The sequence below is a fragment of the Pholcus phalangioides genome, unplaced genomic scaffold (genome assembly GCF_987345545.1).
Source record: "Pholcus phalangioides strain wild (caught in Gottingen) unplaced genomic scaffold, Ppha-v1.0 ptg000042l_1, whole genome shotgun sequence".
Taxonomy (NCBI): Eukaryota; Metazoa; Arthropoda; class Arachnida; order Araneae; family Pholcidae; genus Pholcus; species Pholcus phalangioides.
In genome coordinates, this window is record NW_028301628.1 from 21,230,457 (window position 1) to 21,257,750 (window position 27,294).

Below are 27,294 nucleotides of genomic sequence, written 5' to 3' on the forward strand. Positions count from 1 at the left end.
TGTACCTCTATAACCTGGACACTTCCTTAACTTGGACAGATTTTAATGGAACCGTGGATGTCTAACTTAGAAAGGTTTTACTGTGAAAGATTACGGCAGAGAATCGATTAAAATTTTTAACTTGTTCAAAAATTTTTAATCGATCAATCGGCTGATTAATCGAATTTTAATCGAATATTTTTCGTAACTATGTCCTTGGGAAATAATTTAATGTGCTGAATTTATTTTGTCAAAACCTGGAATTTCTTCACTTGGACCTTTCCTTTTTTCTTGTAAAAAAAAAATCGGTTAATTTTCAGGTTAGTCACTGATTCCAAAACTACTTTCGATCATATACTATAGGTTGTTTTCTTAGAAACTCCTCCCAAATGATACTGATGAGGAGAGGAACTGATGCTTCTACATGGTGGAGTCCATAAATTTTGGTCTTGCCTTTTTAAACTCTCATCGAATTCGATTTGAAACTGAAATCATCAGTTTTCGTTGAATCGACTTGTATTTCCTTGCGAAGGAAAATTTGATCAGAATGATTCACATGTTTTTAAAGCATGATCACTTTTCAAAAATGCTATACATAGGTACATTGATTTAAGACTTCTCATCGATTTCGCTAAACATATCAAGTTAAACTACAAACTTTTGCGCAAATTTCAATCGAGTTCTTATCGGATTCATCGATTAACTCAACTAATATTTCGAACAGCGATTAACAACAATTGATCGATTAACCGACCCGATTAATCGATAAATCGGACCAGATTCATGCAAGATACACAGAAAATTTACAATATGTAGATATGTTGATTTTTTTTTTGAACAGAAAAATTTATCTCTGCCTGTACGGGAATTCTACGCCAGACGAGTGCGCTACACTTACGCTAACGAAACAGGTAAAATATTTCTTCTTTGGAGTGTACATATGCTGAACAACAATGCGATAGACAGCGACAGCAATCAGAAAGGTTCGCAAATATCATCAAGCCCACCAGATGGCGATTTATAGAGTACATTCTGGTAATATGGAATACCACTCTTGTTTTTTCGATTATTCCAATTCGAAACATATACAAACCTGAAACCTGTATTTCTATAAAAATTGGTTTCTTGTTTTTGCATTGGCAAGTATGTCGTATTTAAAAAGGAATATCATAACCATGAAAAAAGGATTTTTCATAATTATATTATTCATTTATTATATCGAATTTTATAACCATCAAAATAGTCATTTTCGTGGGCTAATATGGAATAGAGTCCTTTAATAAAGAAGAGGGAAGTTCAAAAGGGAAAAAACACTAATTCGAATTGAACAAAAACAAGATTTAACGAGTCTATGACAATGAAAAATAAAAATTTCATTGTATGTTTCGTGTAGTTGATGATACGGTGTGGTGTCAGTCTATTTACAAGAGTGCAATATTCGCAAATGCAATATTCATAATCTGCCCCAAAATCGTCAGGGTGGGCCCATTAGAGAATATGACATACAGTATTTCTAGACCCCTTCCCGCTTTTATCTTACTAAACTTTCCTTTTTAAGGAATAGTCTAGCCCAACTCAGATAATACTTATAGTTTTCCATATTATCCGACACCATCTGGGAAAAAATAGCGTTCCATCTAAATCGGAGAGAATGGCAAGCTAAAAATTAGCACAGCACAATACAATAAAACACTTGTGATGTACTTAGTTTCAAATTAATGGACGCATTTCCATTAACTAATTGGAAACTTGTCTGAGAAAATTTCAGAAAGTAGAAAAACAAATGTTCTCTTATTGCAGCAGTAGTGATGGTGGCAACTGAGCGACATTGACTCTATAGCATTATATATATGGGGTCATTTTTTTTTTCAAGTATTTTATCACTATTCCAATTGGCGGTCATACCTGAAAAAACGGAGAAAACCCGGTATTTCATATTTACCCTACTATTCCATAATACCCGAATGTACTACATGTTTTCTGTATATGTATAGCATATATAACAAATTTTCTGTTGTATTAATAAGTTGAGAGAAAATCTTTCTCAAGATGTCGCCATCTGGTGGCCTTGATGCAGCTGCTTAATGTAATTTTTTTGCGATTGTATATCTTGTATATTATATATTATGTACTTAATTCTAATCAGTTCATGAACCTAACCAACAAAGAAAAGGAGGGGGGTGTGGCTACGAACTCACCTGCGTGTTGTATCCTCTGTCGCAGCACAGTAAGCTGCAGGACTCGGGTCCCGGTGCCGTCCTGTTACACTGGCGTCCACTAGTGCCGAGGATCCCTCGCTTGGGATCCTCGACACAGAAGTTCGGGGACCTGTTGATGTGGACGAGGTCCTCCTTCTGTACCGGGACTTTTCGCTTACCCCTTCGTCTCAACCGCCTCTTCGCTTTCAGGGAGACCTGGACGCTGCGTTCGTATTTCTTCTTCAGGTAGGTTCCGACCTGCTCGAAAGTCGGCAACTTGTTCCAGCAGGTTTTCAGCTCGCACGAACCCGAAACACCGTGGCAGCGGCACTTCAATTCCATCTGCCTGGCTATCGCCTACGCCGATTAGAATTAAAAAGAAATATAGTTTTCAAGAACAGAGTAAATACATATCTACGCAAAAGTACAATAAAATTCAGTTATACCGACAATCAAGGGAACGATAAATGTTGTCGTTAAAACCTATACCGTATTCATTTATATATTTGTTTTGGTTTTATGAAACTGTCTTGTACCAACCAAGGGTTTAACGTGGACTAAAACATTGTTCTTCAACCATTTTACAACTGCGGACATTCGGAAATGAGAAAAATAGTTTGCGGACCGGCAAAAAATACACAAAAAGGACAACTACGTTAATGCGAAAACCAGCAAAAAAAAAAAACTTGCACAGGAGAAATAATTTGAGAAATGGCAAAATAATGTAGGAATAACAAAAATAATTTGCGAGCCACCAAAGAATAAATAAATAAGAGAATGATTTGCGGACCAGCGAAAAATAAATAAACGGTATATGACTTTTTTTTTAAATCTGAAATTATGTAAGGGCTACAGGAATTGAGTGAAATGTTTCAGACCGGCTAGAAATCCCCATGGACCGGCATCGGTCCGTGGACTAGCGGTTAAAGAACACTGGACTGAAACGTAACAAACCTCAGGTCTAGACCAATGTCCTTCACCCTTTTTTACTTGCGGACTGGTGAGAATGAGTGAACAATTGTAGCAAAATTCCCTATAATCTTAAGACTTATTATTAGGGCTGGGAATCGATTAAAATTTTCAACTCGTCAATCAAAAAAATTTAAATGATTAATCGAATATTTTCAAATGCTAAAATATCTTTCATTCATTTCCATACATCATCCACGGAATGGATGTAAACAAATATAAAAATAGCTTAAGGAATGAAGGCCGCGCATTTGAAGCGATTTAACATGGCTCCCTTTATGCCAGAAACATGAATATGCGAATTTCAAGAGCATGGAAAACGGCGTTTGTGTGAATGCTTACTCTACCCGTGTTACCCTACGGCAGTTGTTCTAAAATGTTTTGTAAAATGTGTTTCAATAGGGATACACATTCATGTTTCTGACAAAACTTAGATAGCAAAATAGTGCTCCAACCAGCTGATAAAGCCAAAATTTGCACATTCAATATGCTTGTCATATCCTGGAGTTTCTCAAGTTGTAGTTAAGAAACACTGGAATCCTTGTTAGTTAAAGATCTTGTCGTTTTATTTTCAATCAATCAATGTCTTTGTTTTAGCAGGGTATTTGGCTACAGCAAGGCCCTCTCCCTGCAGCCGGTAGAGATTTTCTACATTACAAAAAAGGGGAAAAAAATTAACGCTTAAGACTGCTCCCAGAAATTTGCCATGTTGAAAAATGTGATCAAAATATTGGTGCAAATATTTTTAAATACGGCCACTTATATCTCAAATGAATATCATCACTTATTTGCGTAGGAACATAATTTGAGACATCTAATCGGTTTTCGAATAAGTCATGTTAAATTATAAACTTTTAATAAAAATTTTAGTGGAAATTTGATCGGATTGGTCGAGGCGATTAACTGAACTAAATTTTTCAACTGCGATTAACAACTGATCGGTTATTCGGACCAGTCCTACTTATTATATTTTACATTTGTACTCTTTTAACATATGCGAGAAATAGCGTTGAGCTGGGATCCCTGCTATCACTTATCAAATGAAAACAAAACTGAATGATGGTTTTCTTACTCGGTTAAGATATATGAAATCAATAGGTTTTTTCCTGGATAGTATGCAGAGGTGAACTTACAAAAAAAGGGTCGTTCTCTCCACCGGGAATCAAACCCAGAACCTCCTGCTTACCGGGAAAAAAGTACACTGTTCATTTTATCATAGAGCATTACCCTTTTCTCCTTAAAACACGCACAGCAGCGTGATTTGCTCAGTAGAGCTGACTTTTAAGAGAGGCTGCTGTCTCTACTCGCGCTGCTGTGCGTGTTTTGAGGAAAAAAAGAATCGTCTTTCGGTGGTGGTATACTTGTCAGTGAGCTGGCCCGGTATGCAAGAAGTCTTGGGTTCGATTCCCGATGGAGAGAACGGCACTTTTTTTACCTCGGCATAATATAAAAAGAAAGCCTATTGATATCATGGTTTAAAAAACAAAACTATCTATCGGAATTCTCGAAGTAAAATTGGTGGTTTGTTTAAAACCGGTATACACAGCATGAAAATGAACAGTAAATGGTATAATACTCTGATATAAATTTTATGCGCCATTATACCAGTTACGTTGTCATACTTGCCGCAGAATTCCGGTAATAGAATTAGAAGGCGAATAATCCACAACAGTGTGCAATATATATTTTTTTTTCTTTTAGATGGTTGCAGGAGTTCTAGTGTAACAATAATATGTCTCTATATACGAGAGACGATTCTTTTAAAAATTACGTTGAAATTTCGAGAGAGATTTTTCCGGAGACTTGGCAGCTATCACAGAGTATATGGCAGCTATGCAAGAGAATCCTTACATGCAGCGTATGTCAAGTTTCTTAAGGAATATGGATTACCTAACAAGGACCTACACTGACCTCACCGACGTCATCTTGTATAAGAACTATCCATTATTGTAAGAACAATGTAAATACTAAGGAAAAAAGAAAAAATTCTCAAAAATATTTTCTTTGATAAATGCATTAAGATGTTAGACGATGGCGAATATATATATAATAATGAAAAAAAAAATGTCTCGAAAAGATGACAGCAGCAACTAATAATAATACAAAGGGACAACCAAGACAAGAAGAAGAAGAGGTGATAAGAGCACCACTTAAGACGTCTTTTCTTCTTCTTAAGGAGTTCTGCACCTGACAGCTTTCACCAAGAATCACGAAAATAATAATAATAATAATACGGCATTTTATCTTTTTTTCTCTCCAACACGGCGTATGTGTCTTATTGACATTTCTTAACATCAAGGAATCTCTTATACGTACGTATATATTGGTTTGAAAAAACCTGCTTAAGACGTTTCTTTCATAATGCTGATTCTATGGATGAAGACATTTCTATTAAATAGAGACGTCCTTGTTTTATTATAAGAATCTATTTCCGGGTTTACTTGAATCGAAACGTGCCGGGTATACATGTACATTCGATGCCATGAATGACATAGTGGTGGTGGCCGATCGTGTCGTCGGTATTTACAATTTAAGAAAAGAGCTTTTATTTCGTCTGCAACACGCGTAGATTTTTTTCGTAAGTTTTTCTAGAAATTCCATCATGAAAGCGGGGTCAGCCTAACACAACCGGGCTCTGTCACCGAAGTGGTTCCAGCATAGCATCCCGAAAGACAGGGTGGTGTCGAGAAAAATGCGGGACAAGTCTCCCTTTCCCCCCCCCCCCCCAGCGAACTCTCACCACGGTGCGAGCCCCTGTAAACATAGGGTGCTCCCGAGAAACATTAACACAAAGTATGATTGTATGGTGGAATGTTGCAGAAGGGGCGTGATTTAAAATAGGAACCATCATGAAAGCATCATCACTCAAAAAGCAAAGCCGTACGGGGGTAGAGATTGAGTGCGTCTGGCATCCCGGGCACCGATCGTGCGTGTTGCAAGGCTGGACGCATCTACAAAAATTCACATGCTCGGTCGGGCATGTGACTTCGAGTAATAGATGCTGAATCGATATTTTATATGTGCGAAAACTTCCTAACCCTCTGACCTTTTATACTGCATATTTATACCTTGCTATTACAAATATGACTAATTATATAAGATAAGAGCGCTACTGCTATCTATTGAACAAAAACTATTCGCTATAATTCTTGAAATTAAAAATGATTGTTGGTATTGTACGGATGTGCCGAATGAAAGGGAGCAACATGTGCTGTAAAACATATAATTTTTTTTATTTTTATGTTGCGCCAAAATACCGGTAACTATATTCACAACAGCGATTTAGCAGCAAAAATAAAAAGCATGCTAACCGGTATTTTGGCACATAAAATTTACACAATTATGTAATTGTTTTCATGCTGCATTCTATGCTGCATAGAATCGTTTTCATGTCGCATACTATGTTGCATAAATATCTGGTAATATGGCACATTTTGTCGTTTTCATGCTGCATACCGGTTTAAAACTAACAACTAACTTTAGTTAAAAATGTACAACCGATAGTTTAGTTTTTATTGGATAGGTGGCAGCAGATATTCTATATTTTAGTGATGGATATTTTTCCCGATGTTTTTGTGCAGAGTATACAGTATATAAATACTGTATTTTTTACAGTTTTAGAATTAATCGCAGAATTTTATCCCTTTTGGACACCTCATGCGCTATAAAAGATCATATGACAAAATACAGATGCAAGGCCACAACAAGCAAAATGCCCAACGAGATGGCTGAGAAAAAGATTCCCATAACAAGTATGGATGTCATATATTACTAAAGTACAGCAACCCAATAAAAATGCAATCACAAAAATTATAAACAGTATATATACATGATGAAATATTACACAATGCCCATAAAATGTATTTATGGTTGTCTTATTCTAAGTATGAATAGCTTCTCGATTTACCCCAACATGTTTATCTTATTTCTTTTTAAACGTATCAATTGTATTAGAATTTACTACCTCCGGAGGTAAGCTATTCCATTTATCAACTCAACCCCATTAAAGAAAAATTCCCTGCGACACCATAACCTAGAATTGTCCCTTAACAAAGGATACTGGTGTCCCCTCGTAAAAGCAGCTGATTGACGGCGAATTAATAAATCATGGTCCATCTTATCCATACCGTTGAAAAATTTTAAAACTTCTATCATATCTCCCCGACATCTGCGTTCATCCAATGTAAACATATTCAAAAAAATGAAGTCTTTCTTCATAACTCAAGCCGCATGTGTCAACGAGGACACGCGTAGCTCTTCTCTGCACCCCTTCAACCAAGTGTATCCCCCTCCGTAGGTATGTTCTCCAAACCCTTACAGCATATTCCAGTCCAGAAGCCTCGGAAAAGTGGAAGAATGACTTTAGGAGAACGCGAAGACACCTTTTGAAAATAAAACCGAACATTCTATTCGCTTTTTTATTACCGCTGAACAATGTTCAGAAAACCTAAGCCGCTCGTCAATGAGAATTCCCAAATCGGTCACCTTAGTTGCATCCGGGATAGTGACATCATTCAACTCGTAAAAGAAACGTAAGTTGTTCAAACCAAAATGAGCGATCATGTACTTGTCAACGCTAAACTTCATGCTCCATTCATTTGCCCATGTTTCTATCCTGTTCAAGTGGTTCTGGAGTAACTCCCTATCACTTTGATTCCCAACTACCTCCATCAGCTTCACGTTACCTGCAAATTTGCTAACAATCCCATCGATACCCCCTGATCGAGTTTATCGATAAAAAGTGAAAAAGTATGGGGCGCAGGACACTTACTTGGGGAACTCCAAGCGTGACGCCTGTCCAAACAAAGAATTCCCCGTTCACCATAACCCGTTGTGATCTATCTCTCAACCACGATTCTGCCCAATTCAGCAAGTTGCCTCCAATCCCAATCTCATGTAAACGATTCAAGAGTTTACCATGTTGGACCCGATCGAATGCCTTCTGGAAATCAAGGTAAACAACATCTACATTTTTGCCCTTACCCTAAGCCTTCGTCACGTGATCATAGAAGCAAAGGAGGTTAATCACACATGACTGCCCCTTCCTGAACCCATGCTGATTATCCGACAATACACTATTATCGTCTAGCCTCTTCACCAATTGATTTTTGTTAATAATTTCCAAAATTTTCGAGAGGGAGCTCGTCAAACTCACTGGACGATAATTGGACACAGCCTCTCTACTGCCCTTTTTAAATATCGGAACAACATTAGCAAGTTTCCAATCCCTTGGGACGATACCCTCAGCAACACTACTCCTGTAAATCTGCGCGACTGACTCCAACAATTCATTAACATGAATATATTTTTACATTTTCATGCAAAAACTAAGAAGTCTTTTTTTTTCTTCCATGAATACCATTAGGATGTATGATTTCGTTAGAAGTAAGATTTTCCGTTTTCCCAGAACAGCCCGGCTGCAGTATACGACCTTGCTGCAGTATGCACCTTGCTGCTAAATATTAGGACTGTGAAAATAGATCAAAATACGTTGAGTACACATTTGTATCATGGCTGACAAATTGCTTGCCATGAAATGCTGGCCAAAATGCCAAATTGCTTGCATTAAATTCCCATTTCTGGGGAATTTTATGCATGTAAAAAAAGGAAAACTTGCATCATCGTCGACGAAAAAAAATTTAAGTTTTTTATTTACTGTATTTATTTATACGACTGCGTCAAGAGTGGTCGGAAAAAATGGATGCCCGGTAGATATTTTTACATGACCCAAGCACGTCGGGCAATAGATTTGTCCAGCTTTGGTGCGTTGTGACCGAATTCCCTTATTTCCCTTCCTACGACCACTATACAGTTTAATCTCGAATTCATTTGTATACTCTAGTAGCGCCCGTTCTGGTGGACGTATTCCATTGAAACTTGGTATATATACGATAATGGAACCATGGGAAAAAAAGCACCACTTTTTCACCTGGTGGTCGAGAATCAAACTATTTTTTTTCTATTTCAGAAATCTCTCTCCCGTGGTCTCATTAAGATATCCTGAAAATTTTTGTTGTTATTTGGACGAGTACTTTTTTTAGAAAAACTACTAAGAGTACACGGGAACATATGACGGACGAGACCGTCACTATGACCACTCGACCACCACAGCGGCCGTTGGTGGCATACTAGCGCTCGGCTGAAGTTGGTTTTCTGCGGTTTTCCAACTTCGAGGCACGAATGCGAGCCGGTCTTCCATTTGAAAAAAGTCTCTCGGCAGAGATCAGACAGACATTTAATAGAATGATCATCACACGAAAATTTTGACATTTACCACCTTTACTTCGAAATGTGGAAGTCAGATGGCAGATGCAAGAGAACATGAAACGGCAGTTAGGAGGCAAATACAGTCAGAACATATTCCGGCATGTACTGATTCGTTAAAAATTTCCCAGGAATGTGTGCGAGGTCCATGTACGGTTAGGTAATGGTGGTAGTAGTATTAGTTCTTAACCTTCTTCATTCCGCGACCCGGTATGTTTTTCTTTTTACAAGCCCTAAGTGGAAGGCCCGGTCCTAAGAAATGCGCTGATTTTAAACAACCGACAGATACAGACATCTGTGTCTCTATCTGGCACGGGGGGGGGGGGAACAGGACTCCGAGTTATACAGGGGGCCCTTATATTATTTGAGGAATTTTATGTACAGGGTATCCTGTAAGTCCTATTGCGGCTTTTATCTTATCAACCGTTCGTCGTAGAGGTATGGTTCCAATTTCAGAAATGCTCAAAATGTGTTCAGAAATCACTCTGAACTAGTTTCAAGAGTAAAAAATACAGTGTGTCATAAAAATATAAAAAGAAATTTAAACTTTTATATGGTCCCCCGTCCAACTTCCAGTAAAAAAAAGTGTTGCCCTGTCTCTCCCAAGGCCGTAGCGAGGGAGCAGTTTGAGAGACTGGTCTCCCCACCCGAACAAAATTTCTGGCTACGGGTCTGGTCTCTCCCGAGGCCAACAAAGAAAATTCCATGTTTCTAAATGAAATATTTGCTAATATATTTAAATTAAAAAATCAGAGAAAAGTTGAGAACCAACAACATTGAACTAATGAACATCGCTTCTTTCCCAACTTTTCTCCGTTTTTTAAATCCGAGAATATCTGAATTATTTTTTGTTTCTTTCTTTTGTTTATCTATATTCTTCAGGAGAGACAACGCGACAAGTTTCTAATTAAAAGTAAGAACACAGGGTGTCCGTTAAAAAGTCACTTTTTTTATTTTATGACGCACTGTTTCACTGTTGAAACTAGTTCAGAGTGATTTCTGAACTCATTTTGAGCGTTTTTGAACTTGGAACCATACCTCTACGACGAACGGTTGATGAGAGATAAAGGCCGAATTAGGACTTACAGGACACTCTGCATATTCCGAGATTATTTTCCCACTAAATATATGCATTTTTCTTTGTGTGAATATTAATTTTCATTAATTCTGAAATTATTTTCCCATTAAATATGAATTAATCCTGAAATATTTTTTCACTAAATGTGAATCTTCGTCAATTCTGAAATATTTCTTCACTAAATGTGAATCTTCGTCAATTCTGAAATATTTCTTCACTAAATGTGAATCTTCGTCAATTCTGAAATATTTCTTCACTAAATGTGAATCTTCGTCAATTCTGAAATATTTCTTCACTAAATGTGAATCTTCATCAATTCTGAAATATTTCTTCACTAAATGTGAATCTTCGTCAATTCTGAAATATTTCTTCACTAAATGTGAATCTTCGTCAATTCTGAAATATTTCTTCACTAAATGTGAATCTTCATCAATTCTGAAATATTTCTTCACTAAATGTGAATCTTCGTCAATTCTGAAATATTTCTTCACTAAATGTGAATCTTCGTCAATTCTGAAATATTTCTTCACTAAATGTGAATCTTCGTCAATTCTGAAATATTTCTTCACTAAATGTGAATCTTCATCAATTCTGAAATATTTCTTCACTAAATGTGAATCTTCATCAATTCTGAAATATTTCTTCACTAAATGTGAATCTTCGTCAATTCTGAAGTATTTCTTCACTAAATGTGAATCTTCATCAATTCTGCAAATGTTTCTCATTAATTCTGCAAATGTTTCTCATTAATTCTGTAAATGCTTCTCATTAATTCTGCAAATGTTTCTCATTAATTCTGAAAATGTTTCTCATTTATTCTGAAAATATTTCTCATTAATTCCGAAAGTATTTTTCATTTATTCTGAAAATATTTCTCATTAATTCTGAAAATGTTTCTCATTAATTCCGAAAGTATTTTTCATTTATTCTGAAATGTTTATTTTATGAATGGAAATATTTGTTAGCAGAGTTCAAAAATATTTTTCATTAATTCTGAAAATATTTTTCATTAATTATGAAAATGTGTCCTTTAATAATTCTGAAATGATTTCTTTCAATAATTAAGAAATCATTTTCCTGATTAATTTTAAAATTAATTTCTTCAATAGCTTTGAAATTATTTCTCTCATTAGTTCCGAAATTTTTTCTAAAAGTAAATTCTTAAAATTCTTTTTTTCACCAATTCTGGAATCAGAATTTTCACAATGTTTCCATAAATGCTGTAACTAAGTATGTAAGCCACAGCAAAAAAAAAAAAAAAATTGTGGGCCAGATGTGGCCCGTGGGCCTCGCGTCAAAGACCCCTCGCTTTACCGCAAGCCTGACGAAAAATATCTTTCATCACTTCTTGTCAGAAGTAAGAAAAATCCAAACAAGCCAGGCTGAACCGAAAAAAAGAAAAGGCCATCGTTAAAAAAAATGGGCCCCCGACCGTATCAAAAAACTGTCTGCAACGCATCAGAGTCAATTAACGTTAATTAATCAATTACGGTCATTACCACAGGTGTTGGTAGCCATCGAAATTTATCGCCGTTCGCGTAATGGTGGCCCGGGGGCGGGGGAGAAAGAGAGACGTCTTTTAACGTCTGAACGTCTGACCACCTCTCAAGTGTATGTGTATGTGGTTAATTTTCTCCCAAAAAGAACTCCATTCAATTTCTACGTACATAACTCGTTCGTTTATCTTTTTATTATTATTATTACATTAGTGTTATTATTATATTTTCTTCGCCTTTACCAAGAAGAAGAAAAACTTGTAAAACTAGATAGAGAGCAGGGCTAGACAGAAGTGGGCTTGAAAGAAGCCCTCTATGTCTATCTTTATATAATTGACCGTACATATAAGGTCTTCGATGATATCGAAGGAATATGCCTCGTATATATACTCTGAGTGGCCACTTTATTATGACTAGAGCCCGGAAGTTTAGGCACTAAAAATGGTCAAAATAGACAGGCAAAAGGCTCTAAGAATGTCTAAAACAGTCACTAAAAAAAGCATTTATAATTAATGGAAGAAGGAAAGAATGATTGAAAACTACGATATTAAGGGAACCACAAACTGTGTAAGAAATTGGCTGCACTCACTGAATTTACTGTTTCAATAATAGATTATAAATAAATACATTATAAGCCAAGTTGATGTTATTAAGCCTAAAAACAGTGTTAATGGTCCTTCATGGTTAGGTCCAAGTTCGATTCAATCGAATACTTGATATGACATGCAATTAGCTGACATGCAATAGTACTAGCTGAAATAAAAGAAATAATTATACAAAAACTACATTATACACTATTATTCACGTGGAATTATTTAAAACATGTGCATAAAAACGATATTTTTTCCCCCAAAATTTTCAAATATTCAGCTTTGCATTCTATTGTTTGCATCGATTAGAAAAAAAAAAATCTCTAAAATTCTGTGGAGATGATTTATGTATACCCTATGACAACTTGCCATTTTTTTTTTTTTTTTGCAATGCATGGTGTAAGAAAATAAAATCAGAATAAAATGAGCTCCAGGGATCTGACAGCTTCCAATCGTCCCGTTGTAGCAGTCACGAACGTGGGGGGGGGGGGGGGGAGGAGGGGGTGTCTGGTTTCTTTTCTGTAGCAAGTCACGGTCTATGCTATACTATGTGAAGCATGTGGAGAAACAAACTTCTAATTTATTCTCATCTTTTCTTATACAAAATGGTTGGCGGCCGTTCAAGTATTATGTAAGCAAATTTTTAGCCATTTTTAACCTCCCCCCACCGTCAGCAAAATTCCGTCATCAGTTCTGCCCCTCTGAATCCAACTCATATTTTCATAAAGGGTGGTTGATGACGTAAGCATTATCCAAAACCCCAAAACCCCCCTTCCCCTTGTCATCAAAAGTTAGCAAATCGGGAAACCCCCTCCCATCGATGATGACGGGATACTTGAACGGTCACATGCTTTATCATCTAAAAATCTTATAAGAACCAGTACATCTTGATCGCGCCCGAGTGGCGTGGTGGTAAGATGACCGTCTACCACCGTGAAGGTTGCTGTCACGGTCCTGGATCCGAATGTCTTGGTTTCGAGGGAGGAAATAAAAAATAAAATATTTTCCCTAACCGACTTGAGGCGACAGCCAACAGACAGCACTTTCATTTCCTACCCATCTCATTAATGGCAGTAAATTATAACAATATGACCAGAGTTGGTGTTTGTGTGAAGTAGTATACCTTGGTTCGAATTCGAGGGCATGTTATGATCTGAAAACTATGCATACCATAGATGAAAAGGCTTTGTCACTTTTTTGCTAAACATCAATTTTCCTGTCTTTCAGGCACTTAGGCCGACAGGGTGATTCGGAAAAGATGGGGAAAACTTAAAGAGATGATAGTGCATGCCAATACAAACAATTATCATTGAAGAATGCATGGTCTAACATGAAACGCAAACTCGCTAGCGCGTTCCGAAACGGCCGCTCCGCTGAAGTTAAAACGGCATTCCTGTTGAAGTTCATCGGAAGAAAAAGAACACCACATGCATTCAAATGTAACCTGGGGAAGAAGAAGAAACCGTATGCAAATCTGCGTTACAGTGAATAATATGCGCGGACGCCAGCCCTGTGGAGTGCGCCCGAGTGGCAGGGTGGTAAGATGCTCGTCTACCACCGAGAAGGTTGTTGTCAGGGTCCCGGGTTCGAACCCAAGGGAGGATATAGATAAGATATTTTCCCTAAAGAACTCGAGGCGACCACCGATAGACAGCGCCTTCACTTCCAACCCATCTCACTAATGGCAGTAAATTGCAATATAGCGATATGGCCAGAGTTGGTGTTTGGTGAAGTAGCCCTGTGGAGTTATTCCAGCGTGCAACCGTTCTAACAGTTGTAACGTACGGAATAATAGCGCCCTGTAGCACGTTCGAATTTCATTTTAGATCATGCATTCTTTGATGAAATTTGTTTGTTTTTGTGTGTACTACCACCTCTTAAAGTTTTTCCCATCTTTTCTGGATCATCCTGTATATGCGTTTAAATAGGGCAGGGGTGCTGATAAGAATAAATATTAAGGGTTGAAAATCCTTCTGAAAGTTCTCAATACTAAAAATATCCAAGCGCTGCAGAACATGGCCTCTAAAACACGAATAAACATAAAACAATGTCGAAATAGGCATTTTTACGGCAGGAAAAATTCGAAAAGGGAATTTTTGCAAAAAGAGGTCGAAAATAGGCATTTATAATATTTTTACCGAACTTCCAGGCTCTAATTATGACCACCTGACAGTTTTAAGCAGATAAGTTTCGGAGGTCACGCCGTTCTGTAATTTTGGGCATGTAAATATATGATGCCGTTCCGCAATTTTGGGCATGTAAACACGATACTTTACGCTTTCCAGCTCAGATTTGGGATCGATAAAAACCAAAAAAGAATAAAAGGTTTTTGACCAACACCGTATCATAAAAAAAGCTGCAAATGATTAACTATCACAGAGTATTTTACTAGTTTTGTGCGCAATACTTGTGTGCATTTTCGTGAAAACAGCACGCGTATTCACGAAGACTCAAAAAAAAATGTTTCTTATAAAAATTCCAATTTTCATCGCATGTTTTTGCTCATAACATGCGGAGAAGGTTGTGTAAGTGAGTCACAGGTGAAATCAGCGAAACAATTTCACGGACCGGCGGAAATAGGAAAAAACAATGTGCGGACCGGCAAAAGGTGAATAAATTGTAGAAACAATTTGTGGTGCGGAAAAAAAACAACAACAACACGACAAATAATTTGAGGACCGGTAAAAAAAAAATGAATGGGAGAGGAATAATTTGCGGACCAGCAAATAATTGAAAGAGGGGTGTTATCAGAGGGTAAGTAAAAAAAAAAAAGTGGGACAAGTAATAAATAGATGGGAGATTTAATTTGCGAACCAAAGATAAAAAGTTTAATCGGAGAAACAATTTGCGGACCAACAAAAAACGATTGAGAATAGGAGAAATAATTTGGCAGAGGATTGGCAGAAAATAAATGAAGAGGGGAAATAATTTGAGAACCAGCAAAAACTCTAAAAAACTAAATAAATGGGAGAAACAATTCACAGACCTGCTGACGGTCAATATAAAAACAAAAACCGGTAAAAAGATAAGACGGTATAATATTTATTAAATCTCTAAAATTTGCAGCTACAGTATATCAATTGATCGAAATGCTTTGTGGACCTCCCCCGGTCCACTAATTAGCTGTTGAATAATGGGTCGCGTCCTTTGAGGAGCGGGGGGGGGGTGGTTGGGCAAGGTAGCTATGCTACATATATCTTGTAGCTAAATGATCGAGTCGTCTGACCATCCTCATTCATAATTTCACAACTTATAAAATGACCTTTCACATTCATAAAATCCATGGCAAAATAAATTTTAAAATGTAGGAGAATTGAAAAAAAAAACAAGGAAGCTTAAAATGCGAATAAATATAGTGTACAAATACAAAGTTTCATAAGGCTGAAAGAACATTAATACACGTCAAATACACACTCGCGGGTACATTGTATTTCGACCAACGGGCCTCAACAAAAGCCTCAAAATCACCGTCCAATTAGCCTGTCTTCACATCACAAATTAATTTTCGCCGCGGAATGTGTAATTACGCTGAACTTTTCTTCGCCGTATTTCAACACAAACACACACGAAAATTGAAGGGTCGCAAACATTTCGACGAACAAAACCCTGTGTTTTAGGCCTCCAAGAAGGATAAGGTAGGGATGGGAGGGAGAGGGGGGGGGGTCCCTTCGCCACCCCAGGAAACCATCCATTAAGTGGTTCGAACCCGTAAATCTTTTGCCGCTACAATTGTCTCTGGGAAATTTATGGCGATCGCAATAATCAATGTGCGAACTTCTTTCCGACAGGAACATGATCGATACATTCACATGACGGACCAAAAAAAAAAAAAAAAAAATGTTAAAGGGGTTGATGAAATAATTACTGTTATTTTCTACGGAAGAAATCACGAAGAGGGCTCCCCCACCCGCTCCTCACGCCGCCTGTTGTTATAAAGGTGAATAAGTAATGAAATCTGTCAATGTTAGGGTTTGTGTTTTCTGATGATTTTTGAAAGTCAATGGTCTTAGGCAGCCGAATTGGTTATTCATTCGAGGGAGTGAAATTAAAAGTGATAGATGATATTAAGAACCATTTTTCAAGAGGCTTCCCCCCCCCCCTCCTTTCCTTATTGCTAGAATTCCGTATTTGACTCTGTAACGACGGCCAAAAATAATGGGGCATAGTGTTTGAGAAAACAATTTTTGATCTTCATTGGGAGAAAAGGGATCTTTCATTGGCTGGATGGGGACGGGGAACTGTATGGGGTTCACTCCCATGCAAAGCTAGATGTCTTTCCAGCAAGGAAGTCTTACCAGAATCATGGAAACTTGGAAGAAGAGAAGCTCCAGGGCCACTCTTGATAGACAGGAAATATACCACCTTCCACAATTTAAAATTTGTTATACTTGGTATTAAACTTTTTTTCTTACCTTTCATTCTCAATAATTTGAGGAGCCCTTAATGAAATCGAAATTCGAAATTGATGAAGGAAATAATTTTTCGGGATGAACGGAAAAATCGCTCCATATGAGTATTAAAAATTATTTGACTGACACCACGGAAGAGCCGTGGGATAATGAAATACATTACTACAATAACAAAAACATTTTTCGTACCAGCCTGCCGGCGTTGTTGTTGTGCAGGTTCATGAGGGCCCTAACGTCTCTCTTACGAACAGCCTTCTCGGGTGCATCGACGAACTGTCGGGCGAACACCATGCCGTAGCGGACGTTGTCCGAGCATCCGCCCCACTTCCATCCGTCCGGCGTGCTCTGCCCTTGCCTGGACGTGTCGCACGAGCAGTCGGTCAGATTCCCGGCGCTGCACGCCTGCGTCACCGCGTGCATAGCCCCGGCGCTCGTTATCGCATAAATGAAAGCCGTTTCTCGGCTACCTGCGGAAACAAATCAAAAACAAAAAAAACGTCATCATAGCAGAACAAGCAATCAGTAGATATCAGCATAGCAATTCCATTCCATAGAATCACGCCATTCAATATCTGATAAGCAGGGCCACCGCCAAGAGAGGACGGGGAAGGGGGGGGGGATAATATCCCGGACACTCGGCCGGTCTCCCATTTAAAAAAATATAGCCTTATTTTAAAAAAGACTCTCCGCAGAGAGCAGTCAGACCTACAACACGATACTAACATAACGTGGAAAATTCAAGCAAGCATTTACCAGCTTACGAAGGTTTTTAACAACTAGCTGTTGCGAAAATGAATTTATGGAAAGAGAGAAAATTCAACTGCCTCGGCGGGAAATCGAACCAACTTCGTTTCACTTTCCGGGTGACCACTGGACTACAAAGGCAACGACTCTCGCCCTCTTTCCTTGGAGCTCGTGTGCAGATAATTTTCTCTTTCCAAAACTATCTCGACAGCCAGTTGTTAAAAACCTTCGTATGGTAGCGGAGAGTGACATCATCCTTTCATTTACCAGCTTTACTTCAAAATAAGAAGAAAATGATGGTATCACCAGCGAGACCACGAAACAATCGCAATTCTGACAACATAAATACGTTAGGCCCACCCATACACTGAGAACACAAATTCCGGCATGTACCTATTCTTTAGAAATTCCGTAGAGGAATGTGTTGCATTGTACGGTTAAGTAGTAGTAGTGTTTAAAATTACGGGGAAGGTGCCAAAATGAACACTGGCTCCAGTCGACAGAGTATATTTTCGTTTCCCGTTGCCACCGCGCTGATAAGGATGAATGAATGCAAATACAAATACAAAGGCCACGATAGACAAATTGTCCAACGAGGTGGCTGAAAAACGATGCCCACATACGGATGATAATAACTAGAAGATTTCCTACCACGATTGTCTCGTCTCAAGAGAATCATAGTCGTCCGCTCTGGGCACAGACACTTTCAGACCCGTCTTAACAGGCAAGAAGTACACCACCCACTCTAATTTAATATTTTAATTGAAATTTGTTTTTCAGATTTTGTTCTTGGTGTCACCGCCTATGAAACTGGAGGCACAAACAATGCGTGATCAAACCAATTATGCAAATTCAGTTTAACGAGTAAGATTTCAGAAAAAGTAATGCACTGCACACACACATTTATGATTTTTTTGTTTGATAAACTCTCAAAAATTCCCACAAATACTCGGAAATTCTCCACGTTGGCCAATGTTTCCCGGGAATATGGGAAATTTCCCTCGAGTTACCATCAATGCTGTTCTCCGTACTAGTTCAAACAGTTTCGAATACAACCAGCACCTCCTAGAGATAGATGGCCTCCACACGCTGCTCGTGACGTCCGCAAGTAGTCCGTTTTCCCTCAGAATATTCAGCAAAAAAAAAAAATTCCACTGCTCGTACCAATATCATCGTTGTGCGGAAAAGAAATGATCGGGCTAAGAATGGGTGATTTCTATGCCCCACATCCAATCACCATGCGGTATTTGTGAGCCAAACCAGGAAGATTCTTAGCCAAAATAAGGAGAAACGAAATAGGATGCTGTGGTTCAAAATGTGGCAAACTTATTAGGTAGTCTTAATGACGTTACAGATGAACTTGGCAACCCGTACGAAGGCCTTCTATCTCTAGGAAGTGCTGATATGACCCGCTTCTGATATAAATGTCTAATTTAGATATAAATGGCAGCGTTCGAATTCATTAGTGGTCCGCTGGTCCGAGACCACTGATTAAACAATCGGACCAACAAGAAAAATATTGTGGTGGTCCGCGGGACCAATAGCGGAAAACTTCGCCCCTTCCCCTCTGATGATACAATTTTTATGGCTTTTTGCAGAACCCGATGGTATATTACTCTTCTAAATGCTAATATATTCGGGAAAATTAAGAGACAGATTACACGAAAGCACACCCGAGAAGTACCCGCCACTCGATTGTTTTTTCATCTTGCGGTTACATCGTGGTCTCGCCAATACAGTCGACGACGCCTATTAAAATCACGGATAATGTAGCCATCCGGGTGTTGTTTTCACTTTTTCCAAAGAGCGGAACGGACCAATATCATAACATGGCAAAAAATTCGTTTATAGTTATCGACTGTCGTAACCAGTCAATAGTATTTACTGTGATCCATATACTTGTGAAGCTGCTTTTTGCAATGGCCTTCCTGTAGTGAAGGCAAATGTATGACAAAAACAAACCCTTTCCTTCAGTTCTTCATCAGTTTCTTTCAGTTGACCAGATTCAAATTTCTTTTTCCGTGAGGCTTTTTCTCAAGGGACCAACAAAACTTATTGTACATTAAAAAAAGTAATTCATAATATACATTTGACAGTTTCATTCTAGCCCCTCACAATGGCTGAATTTAAAAAAAAAATGGAAAAAGACGTCCTTTTTTGTAATTTAAAAACAAAAACGAAATATGATTGAGCATTTTGCAACCCATTGCGTAGGGAAGAGAAGCAACGTTGGTCGTTGGTGACGTTTTACCAACATCAGTTCACCATACGTCCCACTCGACCAAACGGGACGTACGGCCATTTGCAAACGAAACTTTCATCGGATATAGTTATCATTTGGTCATTGTTATTGGAAACACCGAATCCCGATGTGATCACATTAAGCGGCGTTGACTGTATAACTCTCAATGAATCCCCCCCCCCCCACTCCAGATACCGAGAGGGGAGCACTGATCCGCATTATCGCTACTGAACTAAATATTCATGGTTAAAGAAGACAGATGAATCATATCATAGAGATAAAAGCACAAGACATCCATATAAATATGTCTAAATTCCTCTTCTTTATCGCGTAGTTCCTCTATGATGGAATGCCTTTCTTTTAAGGTTGGGAACAAAGGGAACCCCGGGAGTGGAATTTTGTGAACAAGCAAAAGCCTCCCCCCCCCCCCTCCGCCCTTCCCCTTAAAAATTTACAAAAAAAAATCCCCCAAAAACCTTAGCTTAGACAATGGCACAAACGATTCACCGTGGTAAGTAAGAAGATATGACGTTAAGAATTTTTATCTCTCTCTTTTGGGAAACGTAGAACAAAAGACGATGATGCTGCTGCACAAGAAAAAAGGAAGCCTCCTCTTCGCCATCTTGACTCTGCCAAAATGTTAAAGTAGAAGTTGCAAAAAGAAAAATAAATAAATAGTACTTTGCAAAATACTTTGTGAAGAAGAGATGGCAGCTTCCGAAAGCCTATTGAGTTTCAGGGCGCCTTCTTTTCATCTCTTTTTCTTACCTTTATATATAATGCTTGCTACCATCCTCTTGACTATTATGTCTTTTAAGGAGCTATATCGGCCAATCGTATAAGAATTTTAGGGTTGTTTTATTTGTTTTTGTTTTTTTTTCTATCCATCGCCAAAATTTGCGCCAAATATATAAGTATAGAAAACAATTACTTTTATCACTTTTTAAATTGTTTGGCACGAAACTAGATGGTGTTACCGTCGACAATTTCCTGTCATCGTGGGGCGATTAGATTTTGTGGATATTGGGATGATTTTGATGGACATGTATTGATGCGATTGATGACCCTTTTTTTCATTCAGAATTTTTTAAAGGTGATAACAATAACCTTGTTTGAATCAATGGATATTGTTTGAAGTAATTGTTCTCGGAATCATCATTCAAAATCATTGTTGTCAAGAGCATTCTTCGAAGAAAACATCGTGAAGCATATCGGGGTCAACAACTTTTTTTACAGAGAAAATTTGTTGATAGCAATGACCAAAGTTATTCTTGTCAATAATGAATTTCTTTGAATAAACAAACCCTTGATGCCGTATGCATTGTTGTTCAAAGTCATCGTTGTCAATAGAATTCTTAAAAAAAAAAAAAAAAAAAAAAAAAAGTGCAAGCACACACATCATTAAGTTCGAAAAATATCGTTATCTAGAAATTGGTTGAGAAAAACACTCAATGAAAATATCGTTTTTAATCATGGCCTTGTTCGAATCTACACTACTTTTTCTTTCTTTTTTTTTAAAATTATAGTTGTCACTGCCTTGCTCAATGTCACTGTTATCAACAGAATTCTTCAGAGAAAAAAATTGGTTGTTAAAATCCATTGTTGCCAAAAATCATTTTGTTTACAGCTTTGCACTCGAAGTCATTATTAAATAGTATTCTTCACAGAAAAGGTTATCAAAATCTTTGGAGAAAAAATTAGGTGTTAAGAGCTCTGTTTAAAGTAATTGTTGTCATCATCCAACATTCGAAGTCATCATCTAACAATGATTTGTATAAATTGACAACAACTGTGCTCGAAGTCATTGTTGTTAAAAAAACGTGAAACATAAGAATGATGAAAAACTAGTGGTTGCGATTGTGAGCGCTGTCATACACATTGCCAACTCGATGACGTATTTGTCTGTTCCAAGTCATTGTTGTAGACAGCATTGTTAAAAGTCATTGTTGTCATGGGCATTCTTTGAAAAAAAAAACTACCACGAACCGTCGTTATCATCAATATTTTAGGGGAAAAAAATTGGTTGTTGAACACTGTTCAAAATCATTGATGCAAGCTTTGTTTGAATCAACAGCAGTTTAGTTGGAAATAATCATTGTTGCCCGACGGCATTGTTAAAAGTCATTGTTGTCACTGCCGCTGTGAAAGTTCTTTTTGGTGCTGGAATTGTTAAATAAAAGGCATTGTTATCTCCAGCATTGTTTAAATTGATTGTTGTCAGGGGCGTTAATAAAAAACACACAACGAATCACATACCCTTACCACAAAATTGTTTACGGTTAAAAATTGGTTGTTGTTCACGCTGTTCAAAATCATTGATGCAAACAATGACGTTGCTTTAATCAACAACAGTTTTGTTGGAAATAATCATTGTTACTGACAGCATTACTCAAAAATAATATTGTTGAAAGCTTCCTTCAATGCAACCATCTCACCTAGTACGTACATAAAAACAAAAACTCATAATGTGTAGGTCCCTAAACAATTTTTTTCACAACTGGTAATCTTTTCACTGCTACGCTCAAGTATTTTTGATAGCAATTGTTGCTTCAAACTGGCATGATTACTGCGGCAAAAGTCGACATTCTATTTTCACTACTAGCCTAGTCGATTGGAACTAACACTGATGATTTTCTATCCCAATGAAAAAGAAACAAATCTAATGGTTACAATACAGGTTTAAAAAATTCGCTTTTATTGAAAATACATTAGCACAGAAAAGGGATAACTTTTCTGTTCCATTAATGTTTCATGAGTTTGTCAAACAGCTTCGTTATCAAGTTAGAAGCGGGCCGCAAAATTGCTCTTGTGGTTTCGATTACACATTTGCCAACTACCGAATTTGTACGTGCCATCTTGAAATACATTCTATACCTCGAGTTCGTGTTTTGGGATTTGGTCAACAGAAACATGACAATATGTTGAAGTCATTCATTAGAACTCATTCAACAAATTTTGACTGCTCCAAAATGTTTCCCCGTTAAATTCTATACTCTTTGTGTTTTTTTCCCGAATTTCTGCTTCCTTTTTCTGAAATTCTGCTCTTTCCACCTTTTTTCTGAATTTGTCTACTTTCTTTTCCCAAATTTCAGTCTCATTTTTTCAGAATTTCTGCCTTCATTGTCTTTTTTTTTTTTTTTTTTAATTTCTGGTACTTCTGCCTTTGTCGGAAGCTCTGTTGCCTTCCTACCGATTGTTTTAACTTCTGCCATCCTTTTCTTTTCCGACTTTCGACTCTTCATTCCTTTTCCAGAATTTCTGTCTGTCTTTGCACCCTTCTATTACCAATAATGTCTGCTCACCTAGCCCTATTCTGAATTTCTGTGTCCTTCCTGGTCCTTTTTTCGAAATTCTGCTCCGTTTGCTTTTTTTTTTCTGAATTTCTGTCCATCTTTCACTTTTTCCGAATTTCTGTCTCTTTTCTAACCATCTTTTGAGTATCTGCCTCCATCGTCGTTTCTGAATTTCTATTCTGTTCATGCATAATTTGTGAAATTTTCCCTCCCTTTGTCTTTTTCTGCCCCCCTTCCTTTTCGGCTACCGTCATCATTGAGTCAGTTAGGCCCAGTTTATCTCTGAAACTTCAATTAGTCATGACTCGAGTCATATATATATGCTATTTAAGAATAAAAACAAAGGGAAAGGCAAGAAAAAAAAAATTCCGTGCAAAAACAATCTCGACGAAACGTCGCAACCAATACTTGGCGCACGAATTCAGCAGCCATTTGTTTCTTAGTCGGGTTTTATCGGATGAAGGATGATAGTGAATCATCAACTTGATCGGATCTCGGTTCCGCTTTGAAGTTTTCTCTGCCTACTTCACTTTCTTGGAGGACCATCAGCCAAAGACGGAAGCCACGCGGTCCCTTCTTTTATCCTCATTTAAAAGAGCATTCAACAAGAATGTTCCTCTCTCTCTCTCTCTCTCTTTCCCATGTTTTTAACATGCGATCATCCTCCCCTACTGCGACAAGCTCTAACTATATAGCTATACTTCTCTCGACTACAGAGTGAGATAGAACTGGTAGCCATTTCTTGTAAAAAGGTAGCCCTTCTCATCGTATTACAAGCAACAGTTGCCCTCTCCACCATCCATATTTGAATGAATGCCTCCAAAGAAACTCTATAGACGGGGAGAAATAAATACACAAGCAAAGAAAAAGAGAGAAATGCTCGGAAATATACCTTGTTGGCTCTTCTCCGTAGGAAAGAAAAGGTAATAAACACGGCGAGAAAAAAAGGACCGCCCTGTTCGTGAAAAAAAGAGGACCCCCCGAGAGCTGACCCGGGACCCCCTGCGAACAATCGGGTCCTTGCGCGCAAGGTAATGAATAGCTTAACATATACGTTGTAAGGTTGGGGGGGAAGAAATACACGTTGAGTGAGGACTCAATTGATGTTCCTGCATGTTTCTGTTGCCTGCTAGAAAAAAGCACTAAGTAGGACGTGATCACAGGTGTAAAGACCATCCACGTTTTTTAAAAATTTTTTGGAAAGAGAAATGATCATTTGACCAATAGAAAAATGTGTTTTGGACGTTGTCCAACAATGGCAACAGCACGTTGAAAAAATGTTGTTGTTCTCGAATTTTTTTAAATAACATTAAAATCATTGTTCGTTGGAACGCTATTAGTTGGGTATTTACCCAACGGACAAGGCTGGACTTGAGCAGGTGCGAAAGTTGTATGCCGCAAAACGGGAATGAAATGCATTGATTTCGTATTTCAAGTCAATTTCAAGCGCATAGTAGCAAAGCCATAGCCTAAAATTACGCTGATGAGCTATAGGGGGGTTAAAGCAGTGGGTCTCAAACTTTTGTCACACGCGGCTCCCAGGCCTCCCATCTATCCGCGTGGTTCCTAGGTAAAAGGAACCGCTTCAGAACAGCTAATATGCACACATCAATGTCGGCAGCTTACCGCGACGCCCCTAGGAATCACGATGCACAGTTTGAGAATCACTGGGTTAGAGTAATGGGGATAATTTAATACCGCTAGCACAGGCCCGACATTCCAACTTTTTTTCAGGGGGGAGGGGCAAAGAACATATACTCAATACATGTATATATAGGATGGTAACTATCGACCGCCCAATAATTACACACGTGATTCTTTGTGAAAAACTAATATGGAAAAGTGTTTTTAGTTTGTTTTTGATTTGACCCATAATTAATGAGTTACAACGCTTTAAAAATTGATACGTCACTTCAAAATCCTGCCAAATTCACTGAAAGTAGACCAAACTTATAACTTGGCGTTTTTTTTAAACTGAAAAGTAATATAATCCTAAAAATAAAAAATCGAAAAAGAAAACAAGTGTTTTGTGTGTGTGTGTGTGTGTGTGTGTGTGTGTGTGCCAAATATTTAGAGATTAAAAAAAAACTACTGCCACCCCAAAAATTCTGAAATTTTTCAGAAATTCTCACCATGTGTTAGTAAAATGAACCTCAGATTTAGAAATTAACCCATGGGAATTAGGTATTTTTTCTAAAAATGAATTCAGATTTTTGAAATTTATATATATTTTTTTAACTTTAAAATTAATAAAATTCCAACGAATGACCAGAAAAATCGAAGTTCGATATTCATTTTACTCAGGGCTGTCCTAAGAGAATCGTGGGCCCCCGGGCCAAGTGATTTTTCTGAAGCCCTACCTGGAAAATTCTAGAAAATTTCAACCAGTTCCCATTTTTGTGAGGTCCCTCTTCTCTTGAGGCCCCGGGCCGTGCCCGGTTGGACCCATACGTTAAGACGACACTGATTTTACTAACACATGTATAATTATTTCTGTAAAACTTTAGAATTTTCGGTGTAGTTAGTTTTCTTTTAATCTTTCTGATGAGCTCAAAAACTGCAATTTGGGAAAATCGCGCGTTCAAAGCGTTTTTTCTTTTTCACCTTTACACTACAATTTATTAATTTTTAATTTTATTTTGAAAAAACAAATTAATTGATTGATACGAAATTTTTTGCATTTGATTTTCACAACTAAATGAAATATTTTTTAGAATCATGTTTTTTTGAAAAATTGTCTTCAGCAGTCGTGACACCCCCTCATATGAATAAAGTATCACGAACAATTTCGAGACGAGATTTTTTTCCCAGTTCCAATTCAGAAGTTTGGAAACATTTACATGAGACATCACAACTTTTGATTATAATTCTGCAACACAATCAGCCAGATTAACACAATAAGCATGTTGAACGAAATCGATCGCGGTTACAAATTGTCACGACGAATTCCAACAATTACAGTTAAAAATTTTCACGACCTCTCATTTTATGTTATGAGTGTGTATGAAACAATACTCAAAACCACATTTAGACAACAAAACAGTAAAAAGATGGCTTTCATTTCGAAAATTGAGGGGGGGGGGGGCATGATATTTCGGAAAAAAATTAAGACACGAAATATATAAGAGCATCTCAAAGGGGCGGCAAAATTAGTAATGCCTAGGGCGGTGACGTCATGTTAAGAGGGGACCGGGGTAACCACCTCCTTATAAATATGCCCCAAAATTAAAGCTTCATCTGAAAAAATTACCAACATCCATGCGAATCATACAGGCTGCAATAAATTTTGAAGTGCTATCAAAAGTAAATTTATTAACATTTCAGCGCGATAAAAATCAACTGCATTCACAAAGAAATGAAAAATCTTCGTTGCAACTTGTAGAACTTGGCATGAAAACGCGTGACTAAGATGAATAACCAATAGAAAAAATTCGAAACCCCTAATTATATTGAATGCGCCAATTAATAAAATAACTACTTTGATTAAACGAATTGCTGACTGAATCATTGTTATTATTTTACTGTTCCCACCAGTCACCTTCGCCAAGTTACTACGTTGAAACTTTTTACGTGTAACAGTTTCGAAGAAATTTTAAAATAACTCAAAAAGAACCTTGCTGTGTTTCATTGGCCAACATGTGATCTAATTCGAAAGACAGGATAGGGAAAACGATCGCGCAGTAAACACTATGCATTGTATGCACCTCCCCTCCAAAATTTTCACTAAACATTGACGGAGAGCAAATTGCCACATTTTGGCCATAAGTGTTGATTTGATAAAAAAATTTCAAATAGATCTCATTTGGCTAGCACTTTAAAAATCTGGTAATAAATCTACTAATATAGTGGACAAAGCTATCACGTCAGTACACGTAATAACGAGGTTATAATACCACATTATATTGAGAGAAAAAGCGCCAATCGTGAAAAAAAAAGACCGAACTTGGCTTTTATCGGGATATTGAATATTTTAGTTCATTTTGATGAAGTGGCAACTTTTATGTATTAGCTTTTCACAAGGAATCACGTGTG

The 27,294-nt window shown here is 37.6% G+C and overlaps 1 protein-coding gene across 2 annotated transcripts in view; it reads right to left on the reverse strand.

The window, feature by feature from the left end:
• LOC149064644 (protein Wnt-16-like) overlaps positions 1-27,294 on the reverse strand; it is an 89,266-nt gene that overhangs the window by 3,369 nt on the left and 58,603 nt on the right. For both annotated transcript variants that reach the window (XM_089255007.1, XM_089255008.1), the window contains exons 3-4: positions 17,173-17,450; positions 2,178-2,534 (exon numbers count right to left, since the gene is read on the reverse strand). In XM_089255007.1, coding sequence (XP_089111133.1) covers positions 2,178-2,534; positions 17,173-17,450 — 635 coding nt within the window. The remainder of the gene's footprint in view (positions 1-2,177; positions 2,535-17,172; positions 17,451-27,294) is intronic.